Source organism: Lepisosteus platostomus, chromosome 28 (assembly GCF_059453375.1).
Source record: "Lepisosteus platostomus isolate fLepPlt1 chromosome 28, fLepPlt1.hap1, whole genome shotgun sequence".
Classification (NCBI taxonomy): domain Eukaryota; kingdom Metazoa; phylum Chordata; class Actinopteri; order Semionotiformes; family Lepisosteidae; genus Lepisosteus; species Lepisosteus platostomus.
The window spans coordinates 9537398-9564188 of NC_142638.1; the positions used below are offsets into that span (position 1 = coordinate 9537398).

At 42.6% G+C, this 26791-nt stretch overlaps 3 protein-coding genes and 1 long non-coding RNA gene across 7 annotated transcripts; 1 reads left to right on the top strand and 3 right to left on the bottom strand.

The window, feature by feature from the left end:
• Window positions 1-5686, bottom strand: hoxb7a (homeobox B7a). Its single transcript, XM_088622924.1, has 2 exons — window positions 4606-5686; window positions 1-981 (listed from the first exon to the last, which is right to left on the bottom strand). The coding sequence occupies exons 1-2, from the start codon at window positions 5012-5014 to the stop codon at window positions 722-724; spliced, it is 669 nt and encodes a 222-aa protein (XP_088479050.1). The 5' UTR covers window positions 5015-5686; the 3' UTR covers window positions 1-721.
• Window positions 5687-6441: 755 nt separating this feature from the next.
• hoxb8a (homeobox B8a) lies at window positions 6442-9008 on the bottom strand. Of its 2 annotated transcripts, none has more exons than XM_088622905.1 (2): window positions 8150-9008; window positions 6442-7536 (listed from the first exon to the last, which is right to left on the bottom strand). In XM_088622905.1, the coding sequence occupies exons 1-2, from the start codon at window positions 8571-8573 to the stop codon at window positions 7220-7222; spliced, it is 741 nt and encodes a 246-aa protein (XP_088479031.1). In that variant the 5' UTR covers window positions 8574-9008; the 3' UTR covers window positions 6442-7219. The 2 variants fall into 2 exon arrangements, with proteins under 2 accessions (XP_088479031.1, XP_088479032.1); XM_088622906.1 differs by having other exon boundaries at window positions 6442-7533; window positions 8150-9004.
• On the top strand, window positions 8280-10795 carry LOC148638819 (uncharacterized). Its single transcript, XR_015930952.1, has 2 exons — window positions 8280-8363; window positions 8919-10795. It is a non-coding gene; the product is annotated as an uncharacterized LOC148638819 (long non-coding RNA).
• Window positions 10796-14215: 3420 nt separating this feature from the next.
• On the bottom strand, window positions 14216-26784 carry hoxb9a (homeobox B9a). Of its 3 annotated transcripts, XM_088622940.1 has the most exons (4): window positions 26664-26784; window positions 23342-23474; window positions 19570-22744; window positions 14216-16354 (listed from the first exon to the last, which is right to left on the bottom strand). In XM_088622940.1, the coding sequence occupies exons 3-4, from the start codon at window positions 20081-20083 to the stop codon at window positions 16119-16121; spliced, it is 750 nt and encodes a 249-aa protein (XP_088479066.1). In that variant the 5' UTR covers window positions 20084-22744; window positions 23342-23474; window positions 26664-26784; the 3' UTR covers window positions 14216-16118. The 3 variants fall into 3 exon arrangements, with proteins under 3 accessions (XP_088479066.1, XP_088479068.1, XP_088479067.1); XM_088622942.1 differs by lacking the exon at window positions 23342-23474; XM_088622941.1 differs by lacking the exon at window positions 26664-26784 and having other exon boundaries at window positions 23342-24632.
• Between the last annotated feature and the right edge of the window lie 7 nt (window positions 26785-26791).

Genomic DNA, 26791 nt, shown 5'->3' on the forward strand with positions numbered 1-26791 from the left:
TTGTTTGCGTTTTTTACACAACTTTTTATTCCTCCACAACATACAGACAAAAATATCAATAAGTACATCTTGTGGTCCACTGTACAGGATTTATAATGTACACACGCAAAAACAGGCTTTTCTTGAATGAAAAAAAAAGACAAAGAAAGCGCTTACAGAAGAAAAAAAAAGAATCATATATATACACAAATACACAAAAGGTGAATGTGTCATGTATGTACACTTCCTTTTATATCGGATATACCGGGGCAACCCTATCCCTTTACCGCATTTTTAAAAAAGCTTCGCTTTTCTCTGTCTGGTGAAACAGTGCTAATCCGACACGACACAACGACAACGACTCGGGGGTCAGGCTGCTTGTATAGGCACGACACTTATCAATGGCGACGTTTACATCCTAACACAACACCAACAACAACAGCAACAACAACAGCCACAACAACAACATAAAAATGCCGATTTTATTTTCCACGATTACGCTCACTGAAGAGTTCAAATTACATTTCATAGGTAGGTGTCACATCAGTCTCTAAATGTACAAAACATTACGTGTAGTAGGTAGTATTGTTTGTTTCATTCTTGTTTTGTGTTTTTATTAATCAGTGTTTTGCAAAAAGGGGACGCCGCGATTCCCCCCTATTCACTCTATGCTCAGTCTTATTTTGTAGGTATTTTGTTTGATTTTTGTCGGAGTTCTGGGTCGGTGCGGCGGAGCTGCTCATTACTCCTCTTCCTCCTCCTCCTCCTCTCCCCCGGGCTTGTCCTCGGCGGACGGGCTCTGGCCCGAACTCTTGTTCTCCTTCTTGTACTTCATGCGGCGGTTCTGGAACCAGATCTTGATCTGCCGCTCGGTCAGGCAGAGGGCGTGCGCGATCTCGATGCGCCGCCGCCGTGTCAGATACCTGTTGAAGTGGAACTCCTTCTCCAGCTCCAGCGTCTGGTAGCGGGTGTAGGTCTGCCGGCCCCTCTTCCTGTCGGTGCCTGCGTGTGAGAAACATCGGGGACTTATTGATCAGCACATGAACGCCAGCCTGCCTCACTAACCCAGCTAGAATAACACCTGCGACAGCCAATACTGCACCGACAACAAGTAAATATGAACTAACCCACCGGCAGTTCCACACTATTCATCCACGATCGTGTAATATTACAACTTTCACAACGGCTTTATATTATTATAATTATTTTATTTTTATTATTATTAATAATAATAATATTATTATTATCATCGCCTACATATTATACATATCATGTCGAATAATCTTTAAAAAACCGCAATGGAAGAAATTGCACGGAATAAAAAAATGACCATGTTTGCACTTTGTTATATATAACTATATTATATATATATATTATGTTTATATTTAATTCTTGGAAGTTTAGTCACTCTCTCTGTTTATATCGGGCATTCGTTTCAAAGACAGTCACAGCAAAACCACACAGAACAAACTTTACTCAGCAATTTGCCTTAGTATCAACTTTTAACACCGTTATTATTATTATTGTGAAGCATTGTAAGGCATTAACGCGTGGTTCAATCACTAGAAGATAATCCAAAACCCAGCACGCTGCAGTTGGTCTGATTTTTACATCCCCTTTACGTGTGCAGCGTGCACATAGCTGGGGGTCGTAACTCAGGTTATATAGACTCTTTTATATTCCTGGGGATTATTTTAAGAGTTTTTAGATGCGTAAAATACACCCAAGGACAAGTACAGAACTGAAATGTTTGAGATAAAATATCCCGTCTGTAGTAGTAATATAATTGTCAGTGCCACATCTCTGTACCTGTAAAGGGGAATTAGTTTTGTTTTCCTGTATTTTCTCCTGCTTTCAAGAAGCCCCGCGCAGCCCACGCTGAGGTCATCGGGAACTGGTCCGCGGCAGAGTGCGAGACGGCTTTAACGACTCGGACCCCCCAGTAAAAAGCAGCGACTCTAACGTTGTCAGAACGTGTTAGAGGAGCTACCAAAAAAAGAAAATCTTCCTGCGTCAACAAGTTCAATCGTTTGTTCGAGGCAGCAATTACAGATTTCGAGGTAGATATGGAAGATAATATTCCTCACTTCACACGTGACGGAGGGAAGGTTAAACAGTAACCTCTGTGCACCGCAGAGCTGGGGGTCTACGTACTTCCGTCTTTCTCTGCTGTAACAAACACTCAAAACTAAAGCCCTTTTCTATTGCTGCTTCTTCTCTGGTGGTGAGACATTCCAAAAAATGTTCGTTGTTCCGCACAACGGCACGGTTTTTATTTTAATTTGTATTTTCGTTCTATAACATTGACTTGTTTTTTTTTATATATATATTCCAGAATCCCTATTAAAGATGGGTTTTCCCAAATGTACTTTGATTCGGCACAATTCAAAACACAGGTGTGAGTTCGACCCAACACGCCGTGCTTGCAGATCCCTTGTTTCTACTTTGAAGTCGCTAAAATTGGATACAAAAAAAAGTGAATTTGGGGGAGACAGCTGTTAGCCAGCAGTGTGTGTGTGTGTGACGGTGTGAAATGAAGGCTGTAAAACCCTGCAGAAGAAAAGGCCACTAAATTTTAGTGAGTTAAGACTGCTGTGCATTCTCATCACAGTTTAATGTTTTGGACTATTTTACTGACTATCGCTGTCTCCGAGGCGAGCCTCTAAACAACAGCAGCGTGTTGATCTATAACTTGCATAAACAGCACGAGTTACTGTATCAGAAGTGTTCAATTGTGGAACAGAGACAAAACCCCTGACCAGCTGGAATCAAATATGAAAATCTAGACGTTTCTTAGATCTGTTTCTTTGAACTATTATTCTTAGGAAAGCTTCATAAAACCCCTGGGTTGTTATCAATGTCGAAATGTTAAACTGTAAGTAGTATGTACATATATTCAAACTGAACACTCCACACAGACGTCAGATGTTATTTTTTTTTTTTTTTACAAATATTCGAAGCAGAGCTAGTTCAGCTACAGGCCCCTAGGAAACAATACTGCCCCGACACACCTTTTGCTAATATTTAATTGCAACGCAATAATTAAAAAAAAAACTAACTGAACATTCATTTTGTGAACCGCCCTTCCATTAAAATGTATACAGTATACTGGATTAAACGATTATGAAGAGTTCATCACTGATGGGAAATTATTTTCATTAACATATAGCGGGCCTACTTGCTAACCGAAGCTTGAAGGTGCAACTGGATTCAAAAGGAGGGGTTGTAGGTCACATTCTTGACTGGGAGATGGATCCAAAATGGCAAAAAAAAAACCGTGAAACTTTTTATTGCTTAGGAATAATACGGAAAATGAAGATATTTACACCTGAAGAGAAATCGTCTGTATTTTATGTTCATATAGAATATCATTACAGGCACTTGTGGGGCCCCACTGGAAGTGTGTGTCAATGAGTAGGTGTTTATTAATGTCCTAAGACGAGCTAATGAAGACGTATCTCTTTTAAAACTATTAAGTCTTGCTATATCACCACCCCGGCGGCTAACGAGAGAGAGAAGTTGCTCTTGTTGACAATGTACTGTTGCTAACTTTCCGCGGGCTGGGGCCAAAACTGCAGTGAAAGCCGATTGCTGTCATAGAAGATCTTCAGACCTAATTAATCACGAGATTTAAAATACACCGGGACACGCGGCTGCTGTTCTTTCTGGCTCTTGGGGCATTCAGTGATTGCAGAACACGCAAATGGACAAAAAACATACAAAACCAAAAACATCTCATTTCCGAACTACAGTTATTGCATTTGCTACCGATCGGTTAATTTTTTTTTAAAAAAGGCCAACACAGACCGAGTGGATTAGCTAATGATATTGACGTGTAGCCTGAAAGAAAATACGTGTTACTTCTCCACGGCTTTCTGGTGGCCGGGGCCGCAGCCCTCCGAACATCAAAGGCGTGGAGGAAGAACATATTACGGCTTGACTCGAACGCTTGGAAAATCAAAAAGAATTTCTGTGTACAGGGCATGCAAACCCTTCATACCCCCCCGGTAATCGGAGAGCATTTGTCAACAGCAACAGAAGAAGCCATTCGCGATTCGCTCACCGTTCTAAACAATATAACTCCACCGAACGAGAAAACATTTTTTTTTTTTTTACAGGCAAAACTGTGCTGGCTAAAAAAATAACCCTACAAGCTTTTACTAGATCCCGCAATTTGAACGAGGGGGAAAAAAAGAACAGCGCAAACATACGAATTTTTTTTTTTCGTATAGATTTTTTTTTTTTAAATAGACGAGGGCACCCTCAGTATACGGCGTCGGTAAAACCAGATCCACATCAGAAGGCAGATCTGTCGTTACTCCGTTTCGAAATTCAGGCACAGAGACCCGCCGAAGTCAGGCTGAGGAATCCGGTGCATTCTCCACAACACTCTCTGTAATGAATATGCAAAGGACTAATATTATAGGTTTATGGGGGGGTCGTATAGCAATAAAAGATCTGCTTTAGCAAAACGTCATAAAGGCGACTCGACACTGCGCAATTATAGCGTTTTTAAAACCACAATTTAAAAGGTCGCTTTGTCTTGGCGAGGAGTGCTTCATCATTGTTGTTAGTTCCATGCAACGAATAGCCTTCCCCCCCCCCCCGACACCAACAATCACATACCTGTGCTTCTCATCCAGGGATAGATCCGGAAGTTGGCTTCGTTCTGCTGCTCAGCGTCTCCGTGCTCTGCTTTGCCGCCGCACGCCTGCTTGGAGGGCTCCCCGGCGCAGACCATGGGCAGGTTCTGATCGAAGGGCGAGCAGTGCATGTTGAAGGAGCCCGTGTTGAGGCCGTAGCCGGCCGAATACACGCTCTGGTTCGGGGGGTGCACGCTGCCTCCGTTGCTGTACAGCCCCGGCATAGAGGAGGGGAAGCTAGTGGCACCGTTGCCCGAGACATAGCCGCCGGTTCGCTGAGAACTGGGCGCAAAAGCGCAAGAAGTTTGCTCGGGGAAGACCCCAGCTGGGAACACCGAACTTGCAGCTTGGTATTTGGAGAATAAAGCATTCGCATAATACAATGAACTCATAATTTGGCCGGGTGATTTGTAGGCCGGGACGTTTTAGTGTCGGTTTTACGAGGTACCGTGATATATTACGGAATTAAAGTCCAGATTTACACCAAAAAGCACCCCTTTTTCCTCAGGGTTCACGTGACAGGGGGCACGTGACTCGCGGTGGTCCAATGGAAAGGGGGCTTCCCAGATCTTCGGCGCTGTGGAAAATCTGAAGTACGGCTCAGATTAGAAAATGTTAAATAATTTACGTTATGTAACCTAAAGATCCGCGTGTGCAAGAGGCAAGAGCTCGCAAACACAAATCGATAAACTATAGCCTGGACCGTAATCCGTTCTGTCCCGGGGAGCGAGATTGGAGTGTGCTGGGGTCGGTGGAGGTGCAGAGAGGAAAAAAAATCAGATTTAAGAACGTACTCCACCATTTGCGAGGCATCACATACATAAAGAGAAACCTATTTATTGCAGCATCGATTTTCTCCTCGAAACATCGTCCTGCGAATATACCCCCCCCTCTCCCTCTCTCTCCCCACACACGGCGCTCTGTCCCTGCTATCTGGGCGAGCGCTTCTCTCCCGGCTGCCGGTGTGTCTGTCGGCTCGTCCGGGGCTCCAGCTAATGAGTTAGACTCTGTTGCAGAGTTTCTGCCTCAGAGCATCCATTTACACCGGCCGCACAAAAGCTCGTGGTTTCCAGCAATGAGGATGAAACTCGGATTTTTTTTTCCACCTCCAGGAACGTTTGACGCACAACCCCCCTCCACCAAAGACCCCCCCGGCCCCCAATAAAAGAGTTTTAAATGAACACGTGATTCCGTTCCGAAGATGTTCCATTAGAAGAACTTATGGGTACAGCTGAACGCGAATACAGCTCGGAGTGCATAATAACTGTAATGATATCACCGCCTGTGATGCGTTAATAGGCCTATGGGCCATTGATACACGAGTATCCCGGTATTAACGCCTGTTCCTTTTCTTTGTGATTGTGAGGTGTCTTTGCCCGACTGCTGCCACAACCATAATAAAAGGTTTCACAGGTCTGGTTTACCAAATCATTCAGATTTTAGTGCTCCGTCCGCCACAGTCGCCCAATACAAAGTCGGACGCGAGTAACTATCGGTACCTAGTCGTATATCGTGTTGGGGTTTTGTTTTACTTACAATTGTTTTTTTTTAAAAAAGGCAACTTAAATCGCAAATAAATTTGCTCTCATATTGGAGTGAGCTTAGGTCTGGATCATCTTATTCTACTGTCAGCGAGGGGTGGGGGGCTTTTCTCAGGCCGGGAATAGAAGACGAAGGCTTTTGCGCCCCCGTTTGCCTCTCGTCTTGTGGGGGAACTGTGGGGACGGGGCTATGTGGGGTGTCTGTGGAAAGACAGGGGCCCGACCAGAGGATCACCTCGACAGAGAGGAAGCAGGAGGACAGCTGTGCCGTCACGGGATTTCGCTTGTAAACTTTATTGTGTCCTTCTCTTCCGCAGCCTCCAGGCTTTGACAATAGAACAGAGCAGTGAAGAACAATCAAGCGAGTCACCAGGCCTCCATAAACTAATTCACGAGTACAGTATACATTCTGGTTCACAGTTAACGAAAGATCACCTTACAGTCTGTTCAATCACTATTATGCACTGTGCGCATGCTTAGTCCCAAACTTGAAAAAAAAAACCAAACAAGAACAACAAAATATTATTAATTAAAACAGACTAATCGAAGGACAGAACATAAAAAAAACAGAATAACCTACAGCATAAATAGGCAGTTTCATGTTGTTGGGAATTCATTATTTGCTACGTTATTAGAATACCATGAATGAGAACGATAAAAAAGTGCACCATATAACATAAAAAAAAAACTATACAGCTGCCAAATGTAATTGTTAATGATGATATCCTAACAATAAAAAGGTTTCACATTTAAGTCTTCCACAAATAAGAAAGCTATTTTGTTTCTCGTTACACTACGATATTTTTTCCGACATCTGGTAAAAAGTAGAAATATTTCTTTCCGTGGGATAACAGTTTTCGCTTCATCAAACGAATCTTACACTTGATACAATAACGCCTCCGCCAGTTCTTGTTTCCCTATATATATATATTCCACAGCATTTTATACAAGGAACGCGAGAAGGTTACAGTGTTGCTCTGAGAAAGCGGCGCGCTGTATCGCCTCAGTCGGTGGCCTTTAGCTGTCTTCCTCCGCTCGTCCATTTCTGGGGCTCGCCTAAATCTGTTTCTCTTTCTCCCCGTCTTCCTCGGCCGTCTGCTCCCCCTCCGCTTTCTCCTTCTCCTTCTTCTGTTTCTCTATTTCCTCCTGCTCCGATTTGCTGCTGGGGAATTTGTCCTTGTTGTTCTCCTTTTTCCACTTCATCCGCCGGTTCTGAAACCAGATCTTGACCTGGCGCTCGGTCAGTCCCAGGGCGTGCGAAACCTCGATCCGCCGCTTGCGGGTCAGGTACGGGTTGAAGAGGAACTCCTTCTCCAGCTCCAGCGTCTGGTAGCGGCTGTAGGTCTGCCGGCCTCGCCTCCGTCCGGCAGCTACTGGGAAGAGAAGCGGGCGACACGTTTTAGAAAAGACGAGCATCAGAATTCAGGCACATTGTGAAAACCCCTTCCTGGAGGCAGTCTTTCAACGAGACCACCAGTCCGGCCACACTAATATTTTATTCGCTTTTCCTGGTCCAGTTGTGATGAACCTCAAGCGTACCTCTTGCACAAGTGCACAATCCACATACAAAAACGCGTGTGTATAGTTATATATATCTAGCATATGTTCGTACATCACGTTACACACACAGTAACTGGAATACACACTCTGCACTCTGATAGGGCATATCAGAGGAAGAAACTTTGTCAATACAAACAGACACAGATGCAGGCTAGTGATCCCCCACATGGAGAGAGAAGGAAGCCGAGGGGAGACAGTGCCCCTTTCTGCTAGGGCCATTAAACTATAAAGTGATTCACAAGTTTGGACACCATAAAACGGTAAAGAAAACAACATGCTATTGTCTCTATTCCCACTCACAGGAAATACCAGCTTTATGGTCGCTGAGAATTTCTCTCTCTCTCTACCTCCCTCCCTCTCTTTATAGTTACGCTACCCTTCCCTGCGACCCGCGCCGCCGCCTCTCCAGTCCTGTTCCGGTCTCACCTTGAGGTCTCATCCAGGGGAAGAGTTGCGTGGGAGACGGGCTCTGCTCGGCGCTCTCCGTGTCGTCCGCGATGCTGCTCGCCGCCAGCTTGCAGTCGCTGTACTGCACGAGGTCAGCCTCCTGGCTCCCGAAGAGCGTCTGCCTTTGCAAAGCGTCGTAGCCATAGAAGTTCCCCGGCTCCCCGTGACAGGTCACGGCACACGGGCTCTGCTGGTAAGGGGTGGCGGAGAGCGTGGACGCGCCGTGGTGATAAAACTCCTGAATCTGAGTTGGATGTTGGAAAGTTCCACCGGTACCGGGTCCATAGACTACAGTGGGTCTGTTCCCCAGTTCCTGCGTGAAACCACACTCGTAATAATTAGGACGTAAGGAATCGCCGCTTTTATATTTGGAGAAAAGAGAGTTGACAAAATAAGAGCTCATGTTTTTTTGTACGTTGTTGGCCGCTGTTGCTGTGTCTTTTGTTGTTGTTGTTGTTGTTGTTGTTGTTTAGGAGCCGGAGTTTCTCATATAACCCCCCAAAAAAATAAATAAATAAATCAGCGTTTCTCGGGATTGCGGCGCCAACACTCAGGGAATCCCAAGAATGCCTTTTTTTAAGAACCCCTTTTAAATTTTCAAGCCACTATCATTGTCGACTTCCATAAAATCGCCACCACTCGGCTCTACCGCATTACAATTCCAGTAAGGGTTGCCAGTTCATAAACAGTTTTCCGTGATTTACTCAGCCGCAAATGAGTTGTTTCATATTTTGCAGTGTCTTTTCAGGATAATTTGCATCTATTATCGGATCTTCATCCCATTGGCTTCGGCGTTTCCACACGGACACTGCACTGCGCGATTGTGTTGTGGAGAGAGGGAGAGACGGAGACAGCGAGGGGAAGAGAGGGGAGAGAGGGAGGGCTTGGGGGGGTGTGAGAGAGAGGGAGAGAGAGGAGGGGAGAATTTGCACATTAATATATTCAACCGGCTTAGTTAATGAGATATCTGCCGCTTTGCATCAGATCTGGAGCACGCGCCGTCTCCCCCTTCCCACCCCCCGAAAAAAAAGACTGATTTTAAAGGAGTCGCTGATAGTCAAACTGAAAAGAGACGCACTCCGTCGTTAATTTTGAAATTCTAACGAGGTGGATTCGCCTCGCTCTCTTTTTTTTCTCTCCCTAAATGTCAGGGTCGCATTGGCAAATTGTGAAAGTACACGACTTAATTACTATCAGTTTTAACGGGTCCTATAAACGTAATTGGCGTTCTAGAACAACTTGTCAAAAGCGCCGAACTCCGGCGGCTGCGGCACAGGCGAGGCAGACGGGGGTAGTAATATTTAACATTTTAATGATCATATTTTTATAAATATGTTATTGATAAAGATTTAAAGGCCTCGGAAAGGGAAAGTGCTGCTTGTGTAATAGACAAAGCGGCTGTAAACGGTTTAACAAACTATAAAATGTAATAAAACGCCAAGGTTGCCTGTAGTGTGTACGGTGTAGACGGAGAAGGAGGGGATAGAAAAGGCTGTTAAGATTTTATGAGGTTCCACGACTAGCGCTATAAAATAAAGGTTTCACTTGGAGCTACCCCACTGATGCAGAAATCCTCAAGTATTTAATTGTCATTTTATTGTGTTTTCAATACGAAGCATCATTGCTATGTGTTTTGTTATAGAAAACCCGATATTTTAACTAACATTGTTCCCAGGTGCTCGCACACAGGACCCGTGGTCGAATACTTTTCCAATATGGATTGGCTAATATTCCGACTTAAGAGGCCGTAAAAATTGAGTTTTGCCTAAGCCCCTATTAACGAGAATAATGCTCGTTTTATTTAGTACGGTGATTCATTCATAACAGAGAAAAGCTACATTTCAAACTTGCACATATCGCAGATTTCATTTCAAATCAAAGCAAACCCAGTATCCGGGATTTGACGAGGGAGTTCAGTTTATTTGTTGTCAGCATTTTACAGTTTTTTCCTCTAAATTTGAAAAGACATATGGCGATAATTAGGATGAGATTCGTATTCAGTATAATAGTGCTGAATGGGCACAACAAAGCAGAAGCGACTTGAAGCGAAATTATTCATAGGGGTGCCAGTGTACATACAACTATGAGATAACAGGGAATATTCTCGCAAATTGCGTGTGTTTGTGTATGAGCGGGACTATTTATACGAATAAAACACAGAAGCACGCACGAGTTTATCTAAATAATATGCTGGGAGTTTGTGAACCCTAATGTTTCTGCAAAGTGACACAGTACGCCGCATTGTTCATTTTCGTCCTTGTAAAAATTTCTTGCTTCTAAGGCAATTAGCACAGAATATTAAGAAGGCTTCAATAAGTGCGTGACATTACTGATTGTGTAATACATAAGCTAACAATCTAAAAGTAAAAAAACTTCATCCGTGAATTTGAATGAGTGTTCGTTTAAGTAAAACAGTCCTGTCCTAGTGCTGCTGTCTCACTCTGTGTGTCGAAATCTCCCAGTTTTTTTGTCTGACTATTAATACGAAACAAAAATGAAATTTGTCTCTTTGATCTGCACTTGCTAAATGTGTTAGTGTATGTTCTGTAACAACATGTTTTCCTAGACAATTTCGTTTCATTTTGTTCCTCCATGTGTTGTGAATAAAATTGATTACAATGCAAATGGTTGTCTAATTTCTTACATAAAAAGGTTCGACTCGGTGTTTCACAGAAGTGCAGCAGTTGAAAGAATTGGAAACAGTTGCGCAGTGAAGAACAGGCTACACTTTCAACTTCGCAGTCCTGCAGAGCGCTATCAAGACAGAAAGTCTTTTAATATACGGTTACAACAATCGCAGCCCAGTACTTGCAATTTCAACAAACTAATTGCTTATTCAATTCATTCGAACCGAGCCCATCATTATAATATTACATTGTACAATTATATTACTTCTACTTTCTGACACTGTGTTTTATCTGCATCGCCTTTAAAAGTATGCACAGCATATTGCTGCTCATACAAGCAAATCATTCAGTTTCATAGACTGCCTAATGTTAAAATAAATAAGACATCTACGCCGGTCTAGATGCACACAGCTCATCAAGAACGGTGAAACCAGCCCCTAAATTATCTGAAAACGTATGTACCTAGGCATAGTAGAGGCCCGCGAGAAATCTAAAACGCAAATTGCAATTTAAGCCGTGTTTTCGAAGAAGTATAAGACAAGGTAGGATGTAATGATTATTCAGCTGCTATTTTTCAGTTTCAGCAAAACCGGTAGGTCAACATGTAGTTACTGGGTTTTTAATCCTTTTAGGAGCACGACACCGAATTAAAGCACGAAAGTAGTTGAACACATGCGGGGCTAAAAAGCCCGCAACATTTCATCTAAAATGCATTATCTTTTGCGTTTTTAACATCCTGTTTAAACGCAAAACGTTATTCTATAGATGCGGGTTTTTAATTGAATTCCTTACACACGTATATTAAAATATATATATAGAAATACGATAAACTCGTTTTCCCATGCACCATACTGCTAATTAGCTCCCCAACAATATATATGATATAAACAAACTAATAAAACTAATTGATCTGTTAAAATCTACAATTTTAGTTGCTTACTTGACGAAACGAAATCGAAGGATTAAACCTCCGTTGACATTCCCTCCAAATCCCCTAAACAGAGCTAGAGATTTCTCTGACTATCAAGTTTACCTCGCTGTGAAAGTAGCTTTTCTGTAGGCATAAAAGACTTCCGGTACCACGCGAAACAATGACCGCAGGAGTTTGGTGGAGCAATATCGCCATCGTGTGGTATAGATGTAAAACTACACGTGGTTTTATCGCCGCGCTGAAGCCAGACTGAAAACCAACTAGACCCATCGTTATTTTCTCAGCTGAAATGTTTTCCCTTTCGAGCAGCACAGATGTGGAAAACGTTTAATATCCCTTTCGTTTTCTGTAAGAGAAAACACATCTAATCCATAATAATCCACAGGAATGCTCGGCAGTTTTAGCTAAGCACTGACGGTGGGGGAGAACGTCGCCTCTCGAACTCACGTGTGCATTTCACAAGGAGTGTGTTTGGTGCAATTTCTTCCAACAGATAGAATAATTCACGATATAGGTCATTTTGGAGCGGTTACAATGTAGTTAACGATCATTAATAGCAATACGGTGCTGTTGCTGCTGTGATTGCAAAAAAACATCATCGGCCAGGGAAATATTTACGATATTTTACATTTTTTTTATTACAAAGCAGGGGAAGGGGGGGACAAAAGAGATAGGCCATAAGGGGGGAGAAAGGAACGCACACACAAAATCCTGTTCTTTTGAAATCCACCATTGTTTCCGATTTCGAGACTAAACAATCGGGCATTCTGCTGTAAAATGGAATTCCGAGCGCGGTGGCAGCAGGGCTGTAAACAGATTACGATCCCCTCTCCCAGACGTCTCGTCGGAACCTTTTTGTGTGTGTATGTGTGTGCCGTTTTATGGCCCAGTCCCTGGCAGTCAAAGAACAGCTCGGATACTGAACAAAGAGGGGGGAAAAAAGAGCTTTCCGAGCTCGGAAACTCTCCACAGCATCTGGGAACACTGGTAACCCCCCCCAACCCAGCCCGGCCTCTGCAAAGCGCCCCGTAAACAACAAATGTTGGAGACAAACGAAGCCAGAGGTGTGTCCCCGTCCCGAAAGCGGGACACTTCGCCTCTGGCGCGACACCTCCAACACTGTTATTTAGGAGGTCTTGAAACTTTTCCCCTCGTCGTGTTTGCTTTACAGCCGTTTAGTTCTTAACCTTCAGAAATTTATACCCTATAAAGTTTTATTGCACTCAATATTCTTTTATTGCGGCATTCCGCATTGAATTTCTGCTTCTCCCGTGTATGGTGGTCCGGTTCCTGCACCCTCCCAACCCCCCAGAAAGCACCCCCAAAAAATGCCTAATTACTGTAAGAGTAAAGAGGAGGATGTGGAAAAGGTGTCCCTTTCTCTATATATTATTTCTTCGCTTTGTTTATAAAAGCGATCAAGGCATTCTTCCCTGTGTGATGCGTAAAGACCCACACCAGTTAGCTCACTGCAGGGACGGCTTTTCCTTTTTAAAAAATACACAACTTCCATTTTATTTGGTATGTTTCAATGTGCGAGGAATGCAGCTGCAGTTTGACGAAGCGATGTACTGAGGCTTCCGAGGTTTAATTGCGGATTAAAAACGAACGTGCGTAAACGTGAATAGAGGATCTGGCACACACACATCTTATCCGTTAGAATTGTAACGTTAGCCGCCGTTTGGAAATCAATCTGTGATCATCGTTAGAATAACGCGAGGTTTATGTGCGTACGCATATGGACACACATACCATCGTTACTGAATAATTGTAAAAGAAAACTAATGCTCATGATAGGCATAATTGGATAAATCTAGCAGTTTCAGTTGTTTAAAAAAATAATCTATATATTATACATAAATCACAGACGAGAATGTTATAATATTACATGTTGTAGGCCTAGTGTTCATGTCATAAATAATACAAAATATTTCTAATACACTGATAAAACTAAAGAATCTATGTAAATTATACATTATAATTAAATTCATTTTTAAGAGTCAAATGCTGCGAGACTGAACGATGTGCAGCTGAAATGTAATTGTCAATAAGAACCAGATTGGTCCGGGATTATTCTATAAAGATATTAAATGACGCCAACGGTCTCGGAGGAACATCTCGTGATCATCACAGATTCAGCTCTCAAATTCAACACAAATGTTTGGAAGCACGAATGCACGTTTGAAAACACATGCCCTTAATTAAGCCGAAACAAAACTGACAGCCCGCAAAAGGCCGATGAGCTCCGGCTTCCCTCGCGTCCCCGCCCGGGCTCTTCACGGTAGCAGACCGATGGCAAAAAAAAATTAATATTAAGATCTGAGAAAAAGAGCATATTTTGTTTCTTGTTGTGGTGTCTTCCCATTGCAGTAAGTCGGAATACATCAGCAACCAGCGACAGCAACACAATATCTTCTACGATTGCAACATAATAATAATAATAATAATAATAATAATAATAATAATAATAATAATAATACCGACACGTTGTTAGATGTAAACGATTTATTACGAATCCAGCATTTACAGTGTCATTGCAACTTCGTGAGATACACCAACAATACAGAAGGAAAAATGCGGCTGTTCTCCTCGGAGAGAACTATCCACCGACAGGAGTTAAGGATTCACCACAATAACAAAGTTCATACTTTCAAATAGACAGTTTCTGGATCTCTTTCTTTCTGAAGAGAGGAGCTAAGCTCAGGAAGAGGACGCGGGAACTGCGCCCAGGTTCCAGTAACACTCCAGACGTACTAAGGACAGACTCAAACACCGTAAAAGAATCTCAGCACCAGATTAGCCATTGTCCAACAAAAAAAAGGAAATACATTTAGAGATATATAAAAAAACAACAACAAGAACACCATCTATGTTACCTATCGAATGAAAACATAACGACACCAGTCGAAATACCACCTCTATGTTCTTCAGCTTCCAAAAGAAAATGTAAACATTAAGCAAATTGAGACAAAAATGTTCATTCAAGTATAACCTGACATTCTCGCCCACCCATGCCGCTCACAAAAGTAGAAACCGCATAGCAATAGAAAGATTTGAGGTTATTCCTTTAATAACAATAAATTAGCACACAAAACAACTGCTGCACCCTTAGTCGCGCCCCGTTTGAATCGTTCAGAGTGGTGTTTTCAACACTGTGCGACATGCCGGATTCCTACACACGTATAGAATATGCCTTCAAGAATTATTTAACACGCCCGTGATGACAGTCGTAATGTAAACAATTTACTCCTTTACAATATGTCTTGTGTCTTCGATAAAAGAAAGAAAAAAAAAAACGAAGCTGCATCAAACAGCGATGTCCCCTTCCCTGTTTCCGCGACACATTCAACCAAAGGAAAATTAACTGTTCCTATATCCCACCTCGTGTTTATTCGATTTCTGCTTATCGGTATTTTCTATTTTTAAACGTTGTTGATGTTTTTTTTTTTAAAAAAAAACTTTTTTCGCATTAAAATTAAATCTACTACAATGTTCAATGTTGAGGTGCGTCTAGAATTAACAATCAAATCTACTTTGTGACAGTGTGCTGAACACGTAACAACCACTCACCCTTTCTCGGATAAAAACAAGAACGTTTACTTTTAAATGGTTCCCAAAAGGCAATTCGAATACAGAAAATTATTTATTTTAAGGAAATATGTTAAGGTTCCCACAACTTTGCATAAATATGGTCTCCTCGGAATCAGAACAATTTATAAAAAATGCTCATAATATGTAGCCCAACTAAATTAAATAAGCCTACAGTATATTAACTTATTAACACGACACACGAACTTAACACTGAAATGTCTCGTTGTTAGCTTTGCCGAGCAACACAGAGGATAGCATATTGCAAAACAAGAATAACCATTAAAATTTTATTTCTTTTTCCTGGATACTGTAAAATCAGTATAATAAAGTTAGTTAAAAGTATATATATTTTTTTAATAATGACAATAAATTGGTAAAGACATACTTGTGTGCGCGCGCGCGCACGATTTTATTACTTCTGCAGAAATACTTGAGTGAGAATAATGTTTTTCTGAATTAGCCACGCTGATCTACAATTCCTTCTCCTAGATTGCGAGCAGCCTTCTTCAATATAGCGATGGAGTCATCGAATCTTAAAATGAAAATGATTACTTCACAGGCGGACAGGCAAAAGGTTTGAGATACAAAGGTGGCCCTCCAAGCTCGCTGACTAATACCAATGTTACGGGCCGGCCTGTTTAAAAGCAGGAATGTTGAAAGAAACTTTGAACAATTATTAACACTGAGTACACATACTACTGGAGCTGGGTGGGGTGGGGACGTCATGTTCACAAGTGAACACCGGCGGATTATTCATGCGGTTGGATCCTCGTCTCCCTCTCCTTGAAGTCTGCCGGCCCTATTCTTTGGGCTGCTCCTTGTTCATTTTCTTCATTTTCATCCGGCGGTTCTGGAACCAGATTTTGACCTGGCGCTCAGTCAAGTTCAGCTGCCGCGCGACCTCGTGCCGCCTGTCCCGCGTGAGGTACATGTTGAAGAGGAACTCCTTCTCGAGCTCCAGGGTCTGGTATTTGGTGTACGGGCACCTCTTCTTCCGGGAGGAGCGAGCGTGCAGCCAGTTGGCAGACGGGTTATCTGTTGGCACAGGAAAAGAAGACAGGTTTGCGTAGGAGACGTTCAACACGGGGCGTCTTCTGAAATGTTACACAGAAAGCACGAAATGTTGTGCAATGTTGAAATGCTAACGGTTGCACACTATTATGAATGTTATTCGTGTTTGTGCGCCCGCTCTTGCTGTTACTAAATGACATTACTGTTATTATATGTTACTATATGACTACGACTGTGAAACACTATAAATGTCTAGGGTTACAGCTGAACCACAAAATAAAGAGAAAGTTAAAATATACAAATAATCTAATATTTGATTATCCTTTCATATACTAAAGTATCACCGCGGCAATACGCCAGGAACACCGAACAGAGTTTTTGCTCATCTGGACTGTCCCGGACAGGTATTGGAGTTTCCGAAACTCTCTTTCTTTTTCAGAGGAGACCAAAAATGTTTTCAAGAGAAAAGGCAGATCGTGTAGAATAATCTTGCCCTTTTTTTCCCTTAAATGCTAAACTGCACAGCAGCGAGTGGGTTGCACAATCCTCTTCAGAAACCACAGCGGAATAGTCCCTCCCGGAATATTTAGTTGCTCTATACAGACAATTGTCTCCTTTTTTGGAAAATATGCTGCAGATTTGAATGAGCACTCTGTCCCAGTAGACGGCCCTGCTCTCGTCATGCCGTTGACAGGAATGCAGTCAGATTGAATTTAACATTGTAGTTTCTCTCCTCCGTTACCCGCTCTGTAAATACTACTTCGAATTAATATGCTTGGGGGGGTTGAATAGCGTTTATAATTAGACATCCTCTGGTTCAGATAGACATTGTTTTCTTCACAAGTTGAGAATAAAATTACTTTCGCGTCGTATTAAGTAATTAGGAGGGTGAAACTGTTGATAAATGCTAAAGGCGCCTCGGTCGTGTTTTTCTCACAGATCAGTCGATCTCACTTCCTGCGGTGTTCCGACTGTCCAGAGACACCAAAGAGTTCTACGGGGATACCGGCCTTTATCTACAACGTAACACGGGGGGAATGTTGGGGTACGTTTGGAAGAGGAAGCCCACCTATAAAATTCAATATCTGAAACGTATTTGTTCAGCCAGGCTATGTAATCAATCAGGGAACAAACTGGATGGTACAGCACTCATCACAGCTCCCTCCTGTCCATCAGTGCACGGGCCACATCTATAAATATATCCATTAGCCCTTTCGTGTGTGGTCAGATTGCATTACGTGTCTTAAATATGCTGAAGTTTATGGCTTAAAATGTTAAATTACAAATAGACCAATATTCCTGCGTGTGTAATATGATTGTTAACAGGCGTTGTAGGGGGAAAGATGGATAGTTTCGTGCATTTTCTTGCACGTCTTGTCCTGCTTTTTGAAACACTGAAATACCATGCTGCTGGTACCTTCAGCAACCAGGAAAACGTCCTTAGTTTAAACAGCTGAGGAACAAAGACACAGGGACGTAGTGATTGCACTCTTATGATGTCTGTGCTGACACAGACACGCCACACTTCCCCCGTGGAAATGTCTCGCTCAGCAACAGCCCTTTCCAGATCAAGGCCTCATATATCACCTCTCTCCAGCCTGAGATCCCTTTATATTACATCTTCCCTTTGAGCATTAGGAGCAGGCTCAGTCCCATGGAGCCCACATCGCGCGGTTTAATGGGAATGTCTGTTCCTCTTATAACGTAATAAACCTTCGGGCCAAAGAGGTTTTTCACTTATAAGTCACTGCAGGCGCTGAGAGGAATGAGAATTCCTCAGCTTCATTGCTCTCGCTCTGCGGCTTGCTCTGAAGGCTCGCCCAGCGCGACACAATGGGGATTTCTGTTGCACTGTGACCATGAAGATTTTCATGTTGTGTTACAGAGGCAACTCTGACGAATTAAAATCGACGCTGATTTCGGCCTCACTATCGTCTTTAATTATTCAAGCCAAACCGAAAGTAACAGGCCTTTCAGATCACCCTGTCTCTCGCTGCACTGAGCATGCACGCAGGGGTTCGGCTTTTACCGGAATGATGCAATTTATGTTCTTTTGTGCGCGTACACATTTTTTTTTTAAAGGACCCACGTAAGTCTCTCCAAACGTTTCTTGCTTCGCCATCGCGCAGAAATCACTGTCTTCCCCGAGCAGAGCGAGGCCCTGATAAACCGAGCACAGCCTCTCAGCCCACAGCACAAAGCGCTGCTGTTCACAAATCTCGATTTTGTTTTTCTCCCCTGCTAAGTGACCTGTCCTACAGAAACGCCATACATGAATGAGGAGCAAGGCAGAGACTGTGTGTGTCTTGGGTGGGTTAGGGCGGGAGGGGGGTGTCACTCTCGTTCCCTCTGAGTAACATTTAGCCCTTCGGTCAAAAATACAGAAAGACGGGATTTTCAAAATCTTTGCCGTCAGTGCACGGGAAAACGTCTTCCAAAGAATTGTGCAAGGGAAATAAAAAAATGCTAACGCATCCCACATTTTGGCTGAACTGTTGTCAACTTCCTTTCCAGGGTTCTCATTAAGCGCGCTGCATGTCAGCTCGTACGATCCAACAAAAAAAAAATGCCCGTTTTCCATCACAAATATTTACACACGCATGACTCCTGGACGCGCTCCAGGAAATTCGTCTCTCCCTGACACGCCGGGCTTTCCTTATAATGCTTAACGCATTGTTATTATTTTACCGCGTATTTCTGCATTTTTCACTTGACGTGTGTGCGTCCGTCTGTCGCTCTTAATAAATACATCAGCAGCTTTAGGAAAAGCAGAAAGATGTTTTGGGGGGTTTTCTTCCGCCCGTGCAACGCCATGTCCGTCATCAGTACAGTGCGAGCTCTGTCTTAAGTGTTGTGATCGCGGTGGCGAAGATGATTTCTGAAGCAGCGACACACGATAAGGGGGACTTGGGGGAACGAGACAGGGGCACAGAGCACGTGCGGTAGAAATTCACAACACAGCGTGTCCGTACGTGAGCTGGTAGCCGGTGGACACAATCTGAAGGCGAGTTCAGCACACAACTTCGGTCGCTGAAAAATGGAGACGGCTGTGAGTCGGCATTAATAATGCACTTGTACAGGCGCTCAAGAAGCAATGCAGAGAAAATGCAATACAGCAAAAATTCACTTGAAGCACATTCGGGCTGCGTGTGTTACTGTGGTCTGCCCCGCTTTGTTCTAGTTTTATGGCAGCTTTTAAACGCTTTACAGACTGTTTACTTCCTCGGTTTACTACTTACTTTGATCTGGTCCCTCTTTGTCTTCGCTACCTTCACAAATATCCTTATTGTCTTCGAAGCCGGAGCCTTGATTGGAATTAATGTCCCTTGCAGAGGGGCACTCCAAACTGTAGTCCTGTCCTCCGAGCTTGGGGGGCTCCCCGAGGTGTCCCAACAGCGGCTCCAGCTTCACGTGTCCCTGTCCGGCCAGGGGCTCAGTTCTCGGGGCACTGTCCAGCCAAGTGCGAAGGTATCTATTGTCCGGGGAAGGGATCGCTTGCGCCGGGATGTACGAGTGGTAGACAGCCGGTAAACCATTGGAAGAGTGGGGATTAAACGGACTCCAAGTCGCGCTGAAAACGGGAGGTTTAGGCTGGAAACTACAGGAAGGAAATTCTGGATGCTCAGCGTGTCCTCCCGGCTGCCTGGGACTTGGATACTGTACATTGGAGAACTTGACTGAAGTCGGATCCTCGCTCTCGTGACTTATAATGGAATCGACATAGTAACTGCTAAGAGCTCCAGAAATGGACATTCTCAGACATTATACAAAGCACGGTTCATTGAAGGGAAAAAATACAGAGGACAGATCTCGATTTGTACACTACGCTTTTCCCAACTTCCTCGCCAACAAAGTGCAGCTGCTTCACTGTGCAGCGAGCTCGAAGCGAAATGATTGGTCAGACTTTTTTCGTGTTCCTGATAAAGCGTCAATGAGGCGTAAATCAATCCGCCGAGGGGCAGCACGGCGCTGTCCTCTTCTCGCGCTATCTATATTTTTTTTACATAATTTGCGATGTTTATGCAATATGCAAAGCAGCGCACGGGCCGTGTAACCATGGCGATCTGAAACGGCAAAATAACCGAATTGCGCTGCATAAAGATCATAAACACAGCGCGCACGTATTTCTGTACATGCCCAGCAATAAGCGGAGATCTGAAAAATACAGACTTAAATTAGTTTCAGGCTGATGAGCACGTTACTAATGTGCCTTGTATTTTATTGGCTAACTCGGTGAGCTCCAAAACAGCTTTCAAATCCGTCACGACGTTCAACCAGAGATATTATTCCAATTTTCTCTAAAAAAAAAGCCATTATTTTGTTCTCCATCTCTCGCAATGTTTTTTTCTATAATTGGGGGGTCTTCATTCCCCATACGTCTGCACTGTAGCTGGTTTGTTATAATTCGCTCGACGGTGTTTGTCTTCATATAAAAAGCAGTTTATTAGAAAATTAACTGTCATTTTTTTCTTTACGAGCGCGTTAAACGCTCCCGCGTAGAACCACTCTGTACTTACGGAACAAACTACTTTAAACTTTTTTTGGGGGTAGTTAAATACTATAATAAAAACGGCAGCTTTGATTTTATAGGCTTGATATACTGCCTGTGGAGCACACCATAAACGGCACTGCTTCAAGATCTGCCTTCTTCTTTGACATAAAACTTTCATCAAACGCAGTAGAAATGGTGAATATAAACATAAACACGTATTGTGCGGTACAGGACCAAACTCTCCATGCAACGACACGGCGGAGCAGGTGAGCTGGGATGGGTTTGGGAATGTTCTTTTAAATCTCTTTGAAGGATTCGCCACCTAACCTGAAAGATCTGGCACGTTACAGCGATACCCGGGCGTCCGCCGGCACGGCCCCGCTTTCACGCGATAGCGACCATTTTACTTAAAGAGCCCATCCTGCTCAGCGCTCATCGCCGCAGCGCAGAAAAGCAGAACATTAAACCCTCTGATTTGTTGTTTTTTTTTTCCAGTGTGTGAAAAGGCTAGTCTTGTTAAAGATTTCCATTCCTTAAGGGCGACGCCGCCCAAGAGTTTTCTCCGCGTCGTTTCGCTTTCCGAGTTAGCAAGATATAACCAGTGATGCGAACGAGTGTAATTTGTAAAAATAATGGAAGTTACGACGCTCTTCCTTTCGTCTTTAAGAGGCCTGTACTGTAATATTTTATGATTTGGTGCCATTGGTCTGTTAAAGGATACTGCGTTTTCCCCATTCACCGAGGTATACTGTAGTTATTCTTAGTTTGTGCCCAAACACTTAACAATTCCAGACTTTTCGTTAAGAAAAAGAGAACTACCTTAAGATATTATCAGCGTTGCACAACTGATACTGTCTAGAGCAGTCAAGACTTGCTTACGCATTAGTAAATATGAAAAACATTATAGTGAATTAATTATGTAAATTAACCATTTTTTATTTGAATTATTACACGATGTTCACGGTCATTTCTCTGAACCTATATTACCGTTTGCAAGTCTGTAATGTTCTAATAGGCATATAATGGACACATAATTCTGTATATTTTCGTTTCGGTCTAATCCTCTGAGCTTGTCTGGGGAGATTTTCTCTCTCTCCTAGGACAAGTATCTAAAAACGAATTTTACAGACAAGAAAAAATAATACAAGTGAGAGGTAGAGGGGGTCAGATTAACAAGAGACTGTCCTTTATAGGCACACTCGCACAGATCATATTTTTTCCACCGTCGAGGAAAGAGCGTTTTATAGACGAGGGTGTTCTGCGCTCTCGAAAAAACAACCTTTCTTCATAAACTCTTCCCCCCACACGTACAGACATACACAAAGCCACAGAGCAGGGCTGTTTGTAGCGCAGTAGGAAATTCCTGCCTGTTTCGAGAGCCACAGTCTCTCTCTAAAGAATTACTACACTGTGCGACTACAGGACGCAAATTTCCCCTAAGCGAGAAGGGAAGGTAAACGTGTAAAATTATATGGTTTAGATTATGCTCGGGTGTTTTATAACCGTTTAAACAGGCTATCAAAAAGCTGCCTTCACGAATTTCTGCTGCAGAAATGTCATAAATAACTATTCAGTGCTGTATGACAGAGAAGGTACAGGGAAATTCTGATTATGACATGTTTTATTAAACCAAAACAACCAAGTGGAATTTTTAACCTACAGTCTTGACGGAGAAACGCCCCGCTTTCTTAACAGCGGCGACTCTGTTGCTCGGAGTGATTTTCGCGTTTTCTCTTTTAAAAAAAACAGCAACAACAAAAGTTGAAATCGAATTTCTTTATTTTGAAATGTCTTATCCGGGTACTTTTATTTAAAAAAAAAAGTAAACCCGCACGAGACTGCGGAGGAGACTGGTGCTCGTGCTCAGGCACCACTCTCTCCCTCGCGCCTCCTGCCATTGTTGGCCGTGATGTTTCAGAAGGCTGAGGAGAGAGGGATACGCCAAATTAATAAAGATATTTAGCGCTGTGGTCTAACCCGCCGTCACATCTGAAGAAAAAAACACCCGTCCGCCCCCCCCCTCCAAAAAAAAAAAACCCATGAAACACAGGGATTGATCTTCTACTCAATTTGTGCTAAGACTGTGAGTGTTCAGCGAAGTTACATTTAACTCTTTTCTCAGTGCCATGACACAGCAGCCTTAAAATAAAACTGCATTTCTGGAGAAGAAGGAAAATCCTCATATGTTAACTATTAGTAACAGGTTGAGTGGCGTGTTAGATAGAATACGGTATGGCCAACGTGGATTTGCAGTACTTTGATTCCTTCTCCGGAAAATATATATGGCTGAAAAAGATCCATACTATATACATTATGCTGAGGATTGTGGTTGAAGTTGTAGCTGAAGTCCAAATGTGGTGACCTTTGCCATGCAGACTGGAGTCAAAGGTCAGAGGTGATTCTCTCCGCCGCTCTAAACTGCAAGTTTTCGCTCAAATCCGCAAGGCAAAGACACGACAAACCTACAATCCCGGCTAAAACTGCAACTGTAAAATAATCGCAGGCCCGGGACGACTTGCCGTAAATCGGTTTTGTCAGAAACCCAAGTGTAGCTCTTCGTGGGTGCCGACTGCGGCCAGGTTGCGATTTTCATGGTGAAACATGAAAACACGACAGGCGCCGAGACGTTGCGCCTTCATCGGACCGGGGTTTCTTCGAACATAAGACATCATGTTGAATTATTTCGTATCGCCGACGTCATCTGACACAAAAACGCTACTTGCTTTAATTTAAAAAAATATCACATGGCCCGTGTTTTATCTCCCCTCCCCACCAAATCTATTTCCCAGAATTTCCCCTTAATATTTCTGACTATAAATAAAAAAAATCAAAGCTCCACCTTCCAGATCGATACCCGAGAGATCAGACCAGCGCTGTGGTTTGTGATGGGCTGTTCGATTTTACAAATTAAAGTATCACGCGAATTACAGTCTTAAGACAATTCGGTACGACATATATATGCTGGAATATCTATACTCTCCTGATATCTAGATTTAGACGTGTGTATATGCGCGTGTACTCAAGCATGTGGTTTTGATAACGATTATTAAAAAGGGATGTTTATTGAGAAGAACCATCGCTATTCATATTGCACATTGTCTGACTTGGGTGGAGTAAAGCCTTTAAACTTTTTCGGTGTTATTTAAGCGAGTTAGGATTTGAGCCTGCTACTGAAACACCAACGTGACAGCGGCGAATTCTTCTGAAAAACAGTCCCTGAATTCGTATTCTTTAAATTTGTAAGAACATGAAAAACAATTAGCAGCGACACACAACATCTTGTAGTAGTAATAATAAAAATAATTCCTCACGCTCCAAACTTCGAAAACGCAGGAATATCATTAAGATATTTAATAAATAGAGTTGCTATTATTATGTGCGAATACGCCTTACTGCAGATGTGTAGACCCTGGGAATATATAACAGTATAACTGTCGTGCCCCACCATTTAAACATGATTTTCATTTCCATATGACAAACGCACCACCGAAATAATAACAATTATAAGCGTTGCTCAGCAATAAGGGGTAATATCACACCCAAAAAACACGAAAAACTAATTATTTTAACAATAATGTTGCTTCGTATTTTGAATAGTTCACGCTTCCTTTGTACCGGCTGGGAAAGCGGGGTGGAGCGCTGCACACAAATATTCTTGTGTTGTCGCTCGTCTGTTGGGAGAATCTCGCAGAAGAAACCACCTCAGCGAGGCACTAAAAATCGACACAGCGCTGAAAATCGACACAGTGCCATATCGTTCATAGAATTCCGCGAATCCTGATGTGTAAGAAGTAAAACTAGGGTAAGACGCAATACATTATATTATATATTGTTATATATATATATTATTCTATATATTATATTTTATTTTATATATTGTTATATATATTATAATATATATAATATATTTCATTAACGCAGGGTTAATTACAGCACAAAAATGAGGCACGGAAAACATTGTGTCTTTTCTGAATCGGATCCGAAGATATTTAAACTCAGTGGCCCTTTTTTTTGTCTACATTTTTGTCCTGTACATGTAAGCCTCTCATTAAACGAAAAATTGTATTTTTTTCCCCAAGTAAATAAATATGGACATTTTCGGAATGCTGCTGTGTTGTTCTTTTCCTGAATTGAATTATTCCATTATTACACCATGAAACCATAACCATTCTTTAAAGCAATATATGTTTCCCATCGTGTCTGTATTGTACCAGCCTGCGTACCTTTCAAAACGCATGTGAATAATTCAACTGAAAGCGGATTGTCCTGTTCTGAACGTTTAAAAAGCACGGTTTTATTTTTTTGGAGTATCCACAAGCCGAGAGAGAGTTTTTTTCCCCTCAGGCTGAAGGCAAAGGGAATCTGTCGTAAAGTCCCCAGGCATCTCATAACTAGTTACAAAAAAATAAAGTTTTTGTTGAAAATTATAGCAGGATTGATAAACCCAAAAGCGTAAATGCAGGCCAGTTAATTTTGAGAATAGCGCTGGCTGCAGATACAAGGCGAGAGGCTGTATGTTACAGGACGTAGCTTTCAGAGTTTTAAAGTCTGAAAAAATTTGGGAAAGTGACACACGAACCTGTGGACACCGGCTCCACTTTTTACAGTATTCACAAATCATTTTGTCGGTTTTCATTTAAAAGCCGTCACAACCGAAGAAGGGTTTTTCCTTACAAAATCAATAAATTTCTAGATGGCAAGATTCTTGTTCTCCAATACCGTTATCGTGGGTTTTTTTTTTTCTCAGAAGGTTCGGCGTTAAATAACTGGAGTAATTCAGGCAGTTTCAGGTTCCTGTGATTATAAACTTGCAGCCCAACAACATGAAACTACCTAAATCACACAGCAGTTCGGCTCTCCTCGGGTTCAAAGGCGAAGATTAGCATAAAATCAGACTCTCGGAAAAGGCCATTGGGCTAGCTGGGAAAGTGACGTCACATGCACCCTGAGGCGTCATCCGGAGAGAAACGGTTGCTAAGATACTTTGAAGCGCAGTCAAATCCTTCTGAATTAAGCCGCCTCTCTGTATATAATGTAATTTGTAAGATGGTAAACACGGCTCAGACTGGACTCTCACATTTTGTTCATAGTCACATTGGTACAGAATGCGAAATCTGGCAAGAGCTACGGTTCTTCGATTCACTGCAATTATGCCCAGGGACTGAACTATAGTGTAGTCGTTAAATTATAGGAGGCAACGTTACAGGGCGACGGTAGAAATAGCGAGATAATTTCTCCAAGGAAAATAAACCTAATTATACCGAGTCATCCCTCCCACAGCTAAAGAGTCTGTTTCTCTCAATTCAGATTCTTCAGTCTGAGACTCTCATCCTGTCTTAAAATGGTGCGTTTTCAACATGGCGGGCGCGCACAGCTATTCCATTATTGCTCATCCAAACAAAAGGCGAACAGCTGTCAATCACAGGCGTGCGAGCCCAGATAGCCAGTTAACACTTATAACCCAGCGTAAAATACAAACCTAGTCTGACATTAAAAACGAAAGGGCACAGAATTCGTTTTCGCCGATGCTAACGTTTACCAACCAAATATAGAAATTTTGCAAAATACATTCAAGAGGCCTGGAGTTCGCCAAAAGGTGAGGCTGGTGGTTTGAACGGCCCACAGTTAAACACACAGACGAAAGAGTCCAAGAAAGCAGAAGAGAACGAAATATCTTTAAACATAAACCCGAGGCCTTCAGACGATAATTCAACTTCCCTGGGGTGATTCACCTGAAAAAATGCTTTCTCTTCTCTACCCTTCAAATGATTTAAATTCGTTATTCTCGGCAAACACACACACACACACACACGGAGATACATAGATAATACAGAACCCAACTGAATTATCCATCGCCTGGCGCCGGACAGGCTCCACACCTCCCTTGAATTCAGCGTCTTGCCTCGTCTCCGCGCAAGAGTCGTCTTAGTGCGACGGTAAGGCTATATAAACGCACGTCGGAGGAAATT